This window comes from Myiozetetes cayanensis, unplaced genomic scaffold (assembly GCF_022539395.1).
Source record: "Myiozetetes cayanensis isolate MyiCay16 unplaced genomic scaffold, myiCay2020 scf5-8, whole genome shotgun sequence".
NCBI lineage: Eukaryota > Metazoa > Chordata > Aves > Passeriformes > Tyrannidae > Myiozetetes > Myiozetetes cayanensis.
This window is the reverse complement of record NW_026087742.1, coordinates 33,673,051-33,686,386: the sequence shown is the minus strand read 5'-3', so window position 1 is coordinate 33,686,386 and position 13,336 is coordinate 33,673,051. Positions and strand designations below refer to the sequence as shown.

The window sequence follows — 13,336 nt, the reverse complement described above, 5'->3', positions numbered from 1 at the left end:
TTGTCTTGGTCATTTGCCTCCTAATGTCTCAATGTACAGTGTGGGTTGAACAGCTCAATTTTAGGCTTCTAATTTGGGCAGCATTAAGCAGACTTCTATTTCCCTTCTTGTCACAAAGAAACTATATGATAACAAGAAAAACCTAAAATTATGCATCACATAGCACCATACAGTATTGCTGAAATGCATAAAATCAGTTGCACAAAAAGTTAAATGGCAGTTGTTAACTACCAGCTGGGTGGGGAAAAAAGACCTAATACCAACTACATAGTGTGGGAGCTCTGCAGCCCATGGTGCTGCCCACGTCTGTGTGTCTCACAGTCAGGGAGACCAGAGGCAAAGGGGCTCAGTCACAATGAGTCCTGTTTTGTTTATCTGATGTTGGCTACTCCACAGCTGCTCTACAACTGTGCGAAGAAATGAGCCTGTTTCTTCCACAGATGCGGTTCATAAGCACAAACACTTTTTTCTCCTAGAAAAAGAGGTGAAAAAAATCAAGGCCAGATCTCTTTTGTGCTGTTTCTTGTTACACAGCTGAGGATGCACAAAAAGCCGTGCTGGTTGGGCTCTGCTAGAAGCAAGTTGAAGTGCTGGCAAGCACAGCTGCTGCTCTCTCACACTGTGAGCAGCTACCCATCAACTACATTTTCTCTACCCCCAGAAATGAACAGCTCCCTGTCTCTAACAGCTAATTAATATGTGTCATGTAGAAGAGCACATAACCACTGCGCAGTGCATTTGCAAGTGGCATTAGTGTGAAAACAGTGGAGCTGGTTTTGCTTCTAGAGCCTTGGCAATGTCATATAACAGTCTTTTTTGATCCTCCTAGGCTATCGTGGTGACAGATGGAGAGAGGATTCTTGGTTTAGGAGATCTAGGAAGTTTTGGCATGGGTATCCCAGTCGGGAAGCTTGCTTTGTACACAGCTTGTGGTGGAGTTCACCCACAACAGTGTCTCCCTGTCCTGCTTGATGTCGGCACAGACAATGAGGTAAGACAGTTTTTCATAAATCTGACATGGGGTGAGAAAGAATTGATATTAATGCTTAACTGAGTCCAGTTCCTTAAATGTGGAGGCAAAGCCATAGACAACTATGATGAGACAATGGCTAGACCAGCACGGCAGGGAAGTGGGAAGGTCTAATTCCTGATTAAGGCGTGAGAAACTTTTACTTTTATGAGGAGCTGAAATAAACACTAAATAGACTCAAGGTCCCCTGGTGAGAAGGCTCAGTGTGTTACCAGTTGGAGCTGAAGGGTCAGCTCCATCTTTCAGCATGGCAAGGTGAGTTGATGGGCTTTGTACAGGAAATCTCGGGTTTATTCTTCCTCTGATAATGGTGAGTAAACAGGCAGATATTCATGTCTGTGTAGAAGTGACATTATTCCAGAAATGGAGAATCCCTGGTGAGTGGTTTGGGAATGATTAATTTCACTTGTTTGTCAGATTGCACATGTTACTGCACATTATAACCAAGCAAGAAGACTCCATCTGTTAGCAGATTATTGCCTTATGACTCTGGCTCAGAAAGGCCAAAGTGAAACATTTTAGCAGTGCCAGAATGGACATCTGTGAGGATGTCTTTTTCAAAATTAATATCCTATAGCTATTTGTGATGGCCTGGTTTGTCCATTTTTGTAGAATTTACTTGTGCCTCACATGACCCTAAGTAAACCAAACACAGGTTTCTTGAGAGGAGTAACAAATCTGGAGTACAAGAGCTTTAATTCCTTCCTGATGTTACCCCTTTAGCATAGTGGCCTGTCATGCACTTATGGAATACAGGTTGTCCTCATCTCAGCCTGATCCATGGTCTGTCTTGAAAAGGGGGAAATCTGATCTTGGACCCTCTGAGGCTAAAGCAGGAATTAAGTCTCAGTCTCTCACTTTTTGGAGTCTGCCTATCAGTAGAGCATTGTACTTGACTTCAGGTTCCACCATCTCTTCCTTCTCCTCCATGCTGGTCTGCACACCACCAGTGCTGGCATGCTCTGAGCCCCCCCAGCTGGAGTTTCCCCCCAGAGGGAGCTGGGTGGCCGTGCCACCCTTCCCAAGGGAAGCTTCTGATCATGCATGACCATCTGTTTCTATCTCAACATCCACGGGACACTAAAATCCAAAGTGGCACCAATGATTTTTAGACCTCTCTAAGGGTCAGATGGCATCAGAAAAAGGGACTCACAGAGTCAGTGTTGGGAACTTTTGTTCTGCCCAAGATCAGATGTAACTTATGTGTCCAGGAACTTCTCTCTGAGGTAATTTCTGCATCTGAGATTAAGATATAGAAGCTGCTCTTTTCCCAATAACACAAACCAAAGATTTCCTCACAATATAAATAATTTGTTTATTTATTTAATGGCTTTTTCATGTGCATAAACCCAGATTAACTGAACCCTAAGCACATCCTAGCCCATCCTGCCCCACAAATAAACTCCTTTATCAATGCATAAATATGACACCTCTTATAGACATTTATCCTATTCATCTCTGCCTATTAATATCTGGTGACCCAGAGGTGACCATGTTGCTAACACAGGAACGTCAGGTAGAACACAGTAAGTACAGCAGTTGTGTTATATTTTTAGCATTAGTTGCCAGTTTGTTTTTCTGACTGTCCATAATATGTTGTATACGCTTTCAGCAAATCAGTCTTGTTTTCTGAGCTTGTCATTTCTCAGCTTGTCTGTGGGGAATTTTGTCTGTAGGAGAATTTTGTACTCCATGAACAGGTCCTGGAGCACATGGTACTGTAGGAGCAATCAGTGAAGGAATGCAAGTGGGTTTCCCTTCTGTTCCGTTGCCCTGAAGAGCTAATGTATCAAACTCAAAACCTCTTTCATTTTTCCTTCTAAGGGAAAACAGCTGTGGCTGTAAAAACAGATCTGATATTAGCATACCTGCCAATACTTACAGCCATGTGGCTGCAGGACAATAGGTTTGAGATGGCTCATGACCATCTCATGTGGATGATTCAGTTCCTGAAATTGGATGGGAAGTAGAGTTGCTTTGCAGTGACTCACAGAAATGTTGGCCCACCTGTCTCCTGCCACTGTTTGTCCTATAATTTTCCCCCAATATATGCTATTTCCATGCTGACCCAGTCCTTTTTAGGTGGCTTATGGGTTCTGATTCAACATCTGCTGGATTGGTTGGAGGAATGGCCTGTTTTTATGATCCTATTAGGAGCCAAAATGTAAATTTATGTGTTGTATGAAAATACCTTTCCTTGACACCTACCAGATAACTGAGGTGAATGCTAGGTAGGTGCAGTTCTTGGGAACATTTTGGTAGTTGATCACTGATTCTGGTCAACTCTGGGCTGTCACTTTAAAGGCCTAAATGACACATGTAATTTCAAGTTACTTGAGGAGATCTTCATTGGTCAAAGCACTGTTTATGGTCAACTTTCCTGGTAACCTCAGAGCAAAATTAAGAACTGAATCCACAGTGAACATTCCCCACGCAAGGTCAGTTTTATTCACTAGGAGTGAGGCACCTTGGCAGAGAGCATTTGGTAGAGCTGTTCTAGGGATGCATTTCCTACGGCAGTCAAGAACTGTTATATCCCTCTGACTTTATTTACACAAAAAGATAATCCGTAGCTTCCTATGGAAACAGTTTCTGCTTGGGAAGAGAGGTGTGAGCTGGCCTTCACTGTGTAGTAAGTAAAATTAATATGACCACATCAGACAAACATTTTTGGTAGGCTGGGACATAAATCTCCATCCGTACACGGAAGAGAAGATGTCAACAGAATTGCTTTGTGTCCTAGGCTCTCCTGAGTGATCCACTCTATATTGGACTGAAACACAAGAGGGTTCGTGGGAAACAGTACGACGAACTGATTGATGAGTTTATGCAGGCAGTTACCGACAAGTAAGTGGGGTTATATACATGGCTCCTCTGGGCTGCTTCCATTTAAGAACAAATGTTGCAACTCGTGAAATAAACATTAGTATAATTGATCATCCAAGCAGAGGAAGGTCGTTTCAATGCAAGTCTCCTGGGTGGTCTGCAAATGACTCTTTGTGCTTGAGCACTCCGTCTCAAAAATATTTGTCTTCAGAGAACTGAAATGGGACTGACAATTTATAACCATTTCCTGTCCCTATAGGCCAGAGGTGTCAAACATATGTCCTGTGGGCTGTATCTGGCCTCCATCATGCATTTATGAGCCTCATTCAGCATAGTCAGAACCTAAACTTTGGGTTGTTTACATTTTATAAAGGAAGTTTCTAGCTCTCACCATTGTGAAGGAAATCATCTAAATGGAAATGGTGTGTTCCTTCACACAGTGGGGAGTTTGCAGACTGCCTGTCTATTGCTTTGTCTGAAATAGGAACTTCCATGCTGGCATTTAAGTCTGTGGAGTGAGAAGGCCAGGATTACATGCATTGCCTTTTAGTGGTGGGACAGACCAACTGCATATTTTCATTCTTACCTATTACCTGGGATAGAGCATCTCTGATGGACCATGGAGTTTAATTTGGGAAGAGCAGTACCACCGCCTCAGCCCTGTATGTGCACCTCTCTCTGAAAAATAAAAGAAAATGTATTAAAATCTCCATGACTATATGGAGAGGTTAGCATAAGAAAGAAAGTGAGGACAACTGTTAAGGAAAAAAGATTAATATTTGGAAAGCTCCAAGCCCCTAAGCAGCTTTTTTTGCCTTCCCTAAAGCAGCAGATGATATTGATAAGGAGCAGCAGAGAGCTGCAGTCTGTGCATGATTACCAGGCTGCTGCCTGTCTATGTGCTATGGGCTTTTCTTCACAGCTGAAGGAGCTATGTTTGATCTCCCTTCTGTCTGTGTCTCCAGCTGGCTGCTGGAGTGTGTGTGTTCCTGCACAAATGGAAGGGAGTGGGTGCTACATGTGTCATCAGTACGCAGTTCAGCATGTCTGCTTAGAGGTAGGAATCATCGTGACCAGTGTCTAATGACAGACCCATCCACTGAGAAGCACATCTTTACACACAGTCTGACTGCTGAGCTGGCTGTGGGTGGAGGGTTGTAGGAAAAAGGGGCAGAAATGCAGAAGACCATTCTGTCAGTCACAACTGACAAAACAAGTTTTGAGGAGGGTGAGTGCGTCATGGAGAGTTTGAGCATCTGTGCAGTGTTATGCTGCACGCTGTGCACATCCAGTGCTGCTGTTAGGCAGGAGCCTCTCCTCTGCTGTTCAGCAGCATGCTGTAGACATGTGCTGTGTGACAGCCAGCCAGTGCATCAACCTGCCCAGCTGCGCTTGCCCACTTACTGTGTAAAGATACTTGCTATAGCCCCTATATTTGTGAATGTGAACACAACAACGCTGCCTTTCCTGTTGGATTAAAAATACCTACAGGTGACTGCAGAGGAGAATTCCTTGTGTGTGCTCTGGTTTGTTCTTCTTCATTTCTGATAAAAAAGCTTGACTGAAATGCCATTTGATTACAGTGTAGTCTTACTTAAGATGCTTGTGGGTTATCTAGTGAGAAAAATTTCTAAGAGCCTAGAAAACACAACTAGTAAATCACAAGAGACTCTGCAAGTCGAAAAGATTTAAGAGTCATCAGGGTTGATTTGTGGGTTTTCTGTTTGTTTTGATTGTAGTCACTAATTAATCCTTCAAGGAAACTATCCCACTTCCTTCTGGCCTGAAGACCACAAGGGTGTTGCAGTGTAGGTGTTGATGATAGAAAGGGAACAATAGAATGAGAACACAGATGATGGTCTCAGCCATCATAAATTTGGCTCTGAGATTTATGCTCGTGGTGTTCAATGCAAAGCTGATTGCACCCACTATTCCTGTGATGTCAGTGAAAGGGCCAGAAAGACAATTTGCCTTTTCTGTGCTTGTGCTTGGAGAGGAAGGATTGGATGTTATTTTCCTGTGTTTAGTTTACATGAGCTAATCTCTACACTGAAGGGAGAAGACCATGAAACAATGAACTCTTATCTTGTGAGGAGGTGATGTCATGTCTAATGCTTTTATCCAAGTACTGGGAATCAAGTTCCTGGGGCCTCTGTCACAGCTTTTCTGTTTCCCCTAGCCAGGATGAATTGCTTGAACACAGAAAGCCCCCACCAAAGTTCTCAGTAAAGTGGGGCTGGGAAATTCTGCTTTGCACTTCTCGTTTCACATCTGTAAAGTATTTGGAGATCCTTGAGCGAAAGGAACCATTACCCTATATTATCATCCTGACCACCAGCATATTTAAAAGCACTGTTGGAGTGTGATCCTCTGTGAGGTCTGGGATGGTGAATAATCCTGCTATCAGCCTGGGTTTGGCAAAATCATATAAAACAGGTTCATTTGGTCTCAAATTTCCACTGAAATGACTGGATTCGACCCAGTAGGAGCTCTCGCTTCTGTTACAAAAAGAAGCAGAAATTGTTCAGAAGGTCAAGAACATGCTGCTTCCACTTATGAGGAAAACTGTGAATATGAGCTGCTGTGATCTCTTATGTAAGTCTGTAATGTCACATGGAGATTTAGTTATCTGAGGAGGAACTTTTTGGGTTGCCACAGATCCCGTGCAATTGGGGGGTTTCCTTTTCACTTTGATGTTCATACAGAAATTCTGTGTACTTCCTGAGGGTACTTCAACTTCTCATGGAAACTGTTTGTCAGTTCCTCTGCAGGAGTACCTCCCACCCTGTCAAATCACTGCTGGCTCAAGAGACATTTGTCACTGAAGTGGAATGTGTCAGAGCCCACAAAAAAAGCCAGGGGAATGAAGCTTTAATTTTCTGATGGAATAGTAATATCAAACAGATGTCAAATTTCTATTGCTAGAGACCTATACAGTCAGTAGAAAGGGCTCCTGGTCTCTTAATAACCACCTAGCAATGAAATGAGGAGCGCATCAGAGGCTTCAGAGTTAGCACTTCTGGTATTTTGAAATAAAGGGTGATTTCTGGGCAATTTTAGAAAGAAAAGCCCTTTCCGAAACAGCTGGATAAATTTCTGTTTTCTTGCTGCCTAAACCTCCATTCATTATTCTTTTACCTAAAACATGAGAAAGGATTGAGCTCTTTAAGAAGAGCTCCAAGCTATCCACTCTGCTAAGGCAACTAAATGCAAAATTTGGCCCATTAGGCCTACCTGTATCTGTATGAAGCAGCCTGAAAAATTGCTGTTTTCTCAGAATGGGTAATGTGTTTCACTTGGAAAAATGCACTGCTTCAGTTTGCCCTCAGTTACCGTGGCAAAGGACAATTCAGTCTTACTCTTAAACTGGTGCATTTTTGCAGGCTGAAGTAAATATTGACCTGAAATGTCCAAGGATCGTAATCAAACCACAAAAAAATTTTTGCATCTTGACTATATGAGCAAATTAATGTTGAAATCAAAACACCATGAGAGATATGTTGTGCTGAGGTGTGTTCTCTGGGCTCTGAAGGACTTCAGCCCAGCATCATGAATTAATAGCAATATGAATTAATCCTTAGTCTCCCTTTCAAAGCAAACTACCTCTGGAAACGTTTCCCTCCTTCTCCTCTTTTCCTAAACTGGTATGGAAACCAGAGACCAGTTCCATATCTGTCCTGTTCCATTCGCTCCTTCTCTAGCTTTCATCATGCAGTTACAATACAGCTTGGTGGCTCCAAGGGGCCAGACGTGTAGATGGATGGCCTGTCCCAGAGCTCCAGCTTCTATTTGGAACTCCAGCCTCTGTCACTTGCTGGCAGATACGGAGCTTGCTGCCTGAGACTCTACGAGATGCAATTCCCCACACCAGCAAATTGTGTCACAGTAGCCTCATGAGCCTGTCATAACTTCACTCCCCTTTCCTTCCCCATCATTGCTTATTAGCATAGTGACCAGGGAAACAGAAGCTTTCTACCAGCCTATGCCATAAGGCAGAGCACAGAAGGCATCAGGAGATCAAGCATTCAGTTTCTCAAAATGGGAAAAGAAGGTAGCTCTGCTGAGTTTATTTTTTGTTGTGCTTGTTTGATACCTGATTTCTCTTTGTCTAATCCATTCCCAATACTTTCACCCACTAACATACCAGGTCAGGTCTCATGTGCTCTCCAATGAGCAGAACCTGCTTGAAAAGAAGCCACTTCTGTTTCAGCAGTTCTCCAGGGTAATGGATCACAAATTCACCACCATTTTTCAGGAACAAAATCACCAGTACAGGTGCCCCCATGTTATTTCTTCACATGCTATACTTAACTTAGTTAATTGATCCTGAAAGACTAGACTTAAGCTTTTTGTGTATACTGCTAACACCGTAAGTCACTCCTCAGCATCTACATCTGTTAGGAGACCTGCACACTATCTGTCACTGGTGCCCTGTCAGGGCTGGTGGTATAGACCAACTCCAGCCCTCATGGGAATACAGGGTGGATATTATCCTTGCCCATCTGCCCCAGTTACCATGGCCAGAGGGACTCTGTCACTGTCCATGAGGGAGAAGTGATGATAATGGGAAGAGCCATCCCAGCTGTCCATTATCGTGCCCTGATGTGGGATAAGCTTATCAGCCAGCATCTGTAATCTGTTTTTAGTCACTGGATGATATTTTAAGTCAAAGAACAATATTTAGGTTTCATTAGCTTGTTTTTCTGCTGCTGAGGAATGATTGAGCTCCAGATGTGCTGCAATGGGATCACTGTTGTAATGGACTTTTATTACCTCGTGTTCAAATTCTTTGGGGTAACGCAGTTAAAGGTGTCACAAAGGCCTTTGCTCCAGGCTTTCTGTCTGTGCTTTTCCACCTAAGCGAGATTTAGCAAAGCAGTTTCAGAAAGATGCAGCTGGAGAAGCTCTATTTGTGCAGAAGGCAGGTGGTGAGGCTCCACTCCTTGTCTGTCAGAGGGTAGCTCGAGGCTACATCTGAGGGTCAGCACTCATATGGTTGCATCTCCTGCTTATACCCTGCTCCTAAGAAGCCTTGTACCTCCAGCTGCAGTCCTTCCTCAGGCCCACTGCAAGCAGGATGACATCATTTTGCATAAAAGCACAAGAATGGCCATACCAGCCATTAGTGCTGGTCTTAGTGCTTGGAAGTCATCAGATAGGATGTACAAAATAGTTGTTTGGGAGTTTTTTTCTACTGTAAAGAATATAATGAAAGTTCACTAGGATTTTTCAAGATCTTTTTTTCCAAGAACTTTGTAATCAGTCTTGACTTGCTCTTGCCCCTTATCCTCTCTCTAACAGTAGCTCATAGGAGATGCCCTGCCATGTGACTAAGAACAGCAATCCTTGGCATATCTCCTAGCTTCCAGTAATGTAAGGTTCTGGGATTTCCTGATATCTCTGTGCATCAAGGATCGCTTTTATCGATGTAGCACTCACTGAATCCACAGCAGGCTCTGTGCCTCAGAGCATAGTGACTATGTTTATGTTGCTTTCACTGCAGCCCAGGACATGTTTGGCTTTCTAGGCTGCCAGCACATGCTGTTGGCTCATATTCAGTTCTTTGTCCAGCAATACCTCAAGTCCTTCTCTGCAGGGCTGCTCTCAGCTGCTCTCTTGAGGAGGTGCCTGACCAAACTGATCCCTAAACTGTGGCCAGGAATGGCAGAGTACTGCTGGTCTGACAGAAGCCTGCCAAGGATTATGTTAATAATTTAACAGTAAGATTGGCCTCAAGACACCAGCCAGCCTCAGGTGCTAGTGTTGTTTTACTTGCTAGAGTGGACTTTGTTTTTCCAATACTAAATGCTGATCACTTGCCAAGCATGATATTTTTCTGATGACGGGCTCCCTTAAAGAAAATTTAATTTTTCTTGGAAATCAGAACTTTGGTTGCTGGCGTGTCAAGCAGTAATAAGAAGATCTCAAGGACAAGGGTAAGAACAATTTGTTTCTTCTCTGCCTGGTTTTATTTATGAGTAGGAGTTGCAGCTCCTCAAAGCAGATTCCTTGCATCATGAATGACTGAAAGCAGTGTTACAAAATGTTAAATTCAGAAAAGGATTGGAACTTCCTTCTTGTAATTTTTTCCATAAAGGAACTGGACCTTCTTGCAAATAATTTTTTTTTTCCGTGCATGTAGGAATATATTATACTCCCTGTTCATTGTCAAAAAAATACCCTTTTGGTCAGGAGAGGCGCTGCACAGGTCCTCAGGCCTCCCTTGAAGTTCTGACTTGTACGGTTTTGGTCAGATGCTTCTCAAATGGTAGCTACTGCCTCATGAATTTTTAACTCTCTGATCTCATGGCTTGTAATGAGTCTGGGTGAAGTCAAAGAGGTACATACAAATGAGGATGAAAGGATGAAGTTGTGTAATGAGATCGTTTAGGCAACTGAGAAGTCTTTTGAAGAAACTAATATCAATGTCATCAGGAAAGCATCTGCCTCCTTCTTCTGGGATTCACGCTCTTTTGTTGCACGCTTTTGTTCTGCCACTTGTTCCATGGGGTCATCCAAGAGAAATGTGTGTCATCCTCTGCAGGGGATACAGACTTTGCTAACAGCATCTTTTCTCTTAGCGCAGCCCAGAGATCCTGCGTGGCTCTAAGCTGATAGTGACAGTACCAGAACAACAATACAGTGATAATAAAGCATGAATCCTATGTTTGTGTGTTTTCCAGAAATTGGATAATTTTTTAATAAAGATTTTCAGGTAATAATTTTTACATCAGGCTGGTAATATTAGAAGTGTTTAGCTCCTAGAGCCATCCTTCATTAGGGTGACTGTCTTGTACTATTATTTTAATCAATAGGATATTGTTTCATTGAAAGTACTGTTTGTACAAGATTTGCTAGGCAAAGGCTGGAGATTGGATTAAAATGAATGTATGGAACCATTCTATAAAGCATTTCCCAGGGAGGCTATTTTTGCAGGAAAACTTCTGCAAGGTAGAAGAGCCAGAATTTGGGTCATAATTGTTTATGACACAAAATCACAAAATATGCAAACTAATGAGACAGGAATATAATCATTACCATGAAAGACCAGTGTAATTTTTTTGGATGAGGAAGAACGACAAAGCATATCTTTGTGTTTCCAATTTTATAAAATGGGTAAGTTAATTCCAGAGATGGCAGAGAACAGGGTCCCCCAGATGGTGGTCTGGCAGCCAACAATGAACCAGGAGACATGGTGATGGTATTGAATAATGACTCTTGCAGTGTCACCAGTTACAAGTTTCAGCATGTCTGAATTCTTTCAAAAACACCTCTGTCCAAGCATCGTTTTCAACAGCCTGCAAGTGTAGGAATGACTCATGCTGAGGGGAAAGCTCCAGTTCCACAAGGAGACATTTAACTGCAGAGATCCCAAGAATCGCACGCTGCAGACTGCCCAAGAGGAATGGGAATGCTTTGCATCCAAAATCAATCAAGAAATTAAACCTTCCTTTTTTGAAAGGGAGAGAAAGAACTAGGGAATGAAAGAAACCAAACTGGAGAATGGCACTTGCTCTGTTTCAATGTACCTTGTCAGTCTGAAATCCTGATAGCCTACATTTGAGCTTTCCTTTTAGATAAAGGCAGTTGGATCCTGGCTATATAACTACTCATGTCCCAGATGCCAAGAAGATGATAGAATGCTCTAGAGAAGATGAGTCATTGACAGTCAGGACGAGATTACTGGAGGGAGCCAACCTAAGCTGGCTATGCCTTTCCCGGACTGGAAAACATTCAGTCCTAATGTGACCTGCTGCTCTTGGCTTCAAAATCTCCTTCAGGCTCTGAGCTGAAAGTTAGGAGAGGAGTCACATGGACTGGTGGAAGAATCTATGAGAACTGGCAACAAGCCAACCAGACTGACCTCAGGAGTCTCTTTCTACCACAGCAGTTTGTGAGATCTTTCTGCAGGGCCAGCATCAAATCTATCTGTAAATTTAAGAATATTTAAATGTCTTGGAGGGGATCTTTAGAAATCTTTGTTCAAATACTCTCTTTTCAGTCCCTTTTCCCTGCACCTATAGGCAGCAATCATGTGAGTACTAACTGGGACTGCATTCATACCAGCTGTCACAGGTCAAACAGTGCAAAATTTCTTACCTGGTTCACTGAAAGCATACCTTGTTAAAAGTGATTCCTCAAAAAAAAATTTATTCATTTTTGTTTCTTAATGGGAAACATGATGTTTCCAATGAAACAGCAATTTTGCAAGATCAGTTTTGTCAAAATCCACTTTTCTTTTTAAAAATGTTATGATAGAGGAAGACTGGCCAGTATAAGTAATTCTATCCTCAAGTATTTCTATGTGTGCAGACAGGGCATCACAAGGGACAGAGCAGGGCAATTTCCATAGAGCAGATCAACAAAGAAATTGCAAACTCTGAAGGGCAGCATAGCATTGCAGTTGCAAGAGTGATAAGCCAGTGACCTACAGTGCATGACATATATTTAAGATCTTCCTAACAAGCTGTGATAATTAGATAATATTAGATTATGTCTCCTAATTTAGGTGTCTAAAGTTAGACATCTCAATTTAAGTCGGTCATTTTAGTCTGTCTTCATAGAGACTGTGAAGGAAGAAGCATCTCCAGAGATGTTATCTACTTCATTTTCCACTTAGAGTACTTCAAAGGAGTTGCTATTGGATGTGCCTTTTCTCTCCAGTGTCTGAGAGGGCTGTCAGAGTTGTCTCGCTGAGCATTACACAACCAACTTTTAGATATGTAAAAGTAGTGGAAGAAATCCCATTCTGCACTGTATTATGTTGGCTGAATTACAGTACATGTAGCAGCTCTCTGGCCACCCTTTCTCTTTGCAATAACAAGTATTCTCCACCTTCTCACCTGAGTTGGACTTTTTCCTAACTTTGTTGCATATTAAAGGACTTCCATACTCCAGTCCCAAGTCAGCTGCATTTTACTTTTAGATGCTACCCAAATATTCTTTGGGTATCCTGGTCACACATACATTAATGCTGGCTGAGATCATTGGTTTTGTTAAGCAAGTCAGTAATGTTACTTCCTCAGTGATATGAATAAATACAACTGAGAAATAGTTTCTATGGCAACTGAAGTTGTGTAAAGATTTTCTAATTCTTTGCTGTGAGGTTTTAGCAGCTGTTCTGGGTGGTATGTCATCTCTCTCTTAGCCATGTTTTCCTTACACATTCAAATGATGAATAAGAGGAGCATCTAGATCTTCATCTAGACCAGGTTGCTCAGAGCCCAGTCTAACCTTACACTGAATGTTTCTGGGAGTGGGGCATCCACCACCTTTCTGGGTAACCTGTGTCAGTCTTTAACCACCCTCACTGTAAAAAATTCTTCCTTATATCTAATCTGAATTTACCCTCTTTTAGTTTAAAACCATTACCCCTTATGCTGTTGCTACAGGCCATACTAAAAACTCTTGTTCCCATTGTGGTCCTTTTCTAAAAGCAAGCACAAATGATGTCAAGTAAGAGCCAACCCTGGTCCTTTT

At 42.4% G+C, this 13,336-nt stretch overlaps 1 protein-coding gene across 1 annotated transcript in view; it reads left to right on the top strand.

The window, feature by feature from the left end:
• The window catches only part of ME3 (malic enzyme 3), a 116,733-nt gene that overhangs the window by 85,649 nt on the left and 17,748 nt on the right, over positions 1 to 13,336 (top strand). Inside the window, exons 5-6 of the mRNA XM_050332321.1 lie at positions 830 to 991; positions 3,774 to 3,877. Of these exons, the coding sequence (XP_050188278.1) occupies positions 830 to 991; positions 3,774 to 3,877 (266 nt within the window). The remainder of the gene's footprint in view (positions 1 to 829; positions 992 to 3,773; positions 3,878 to 13,336) is intronic.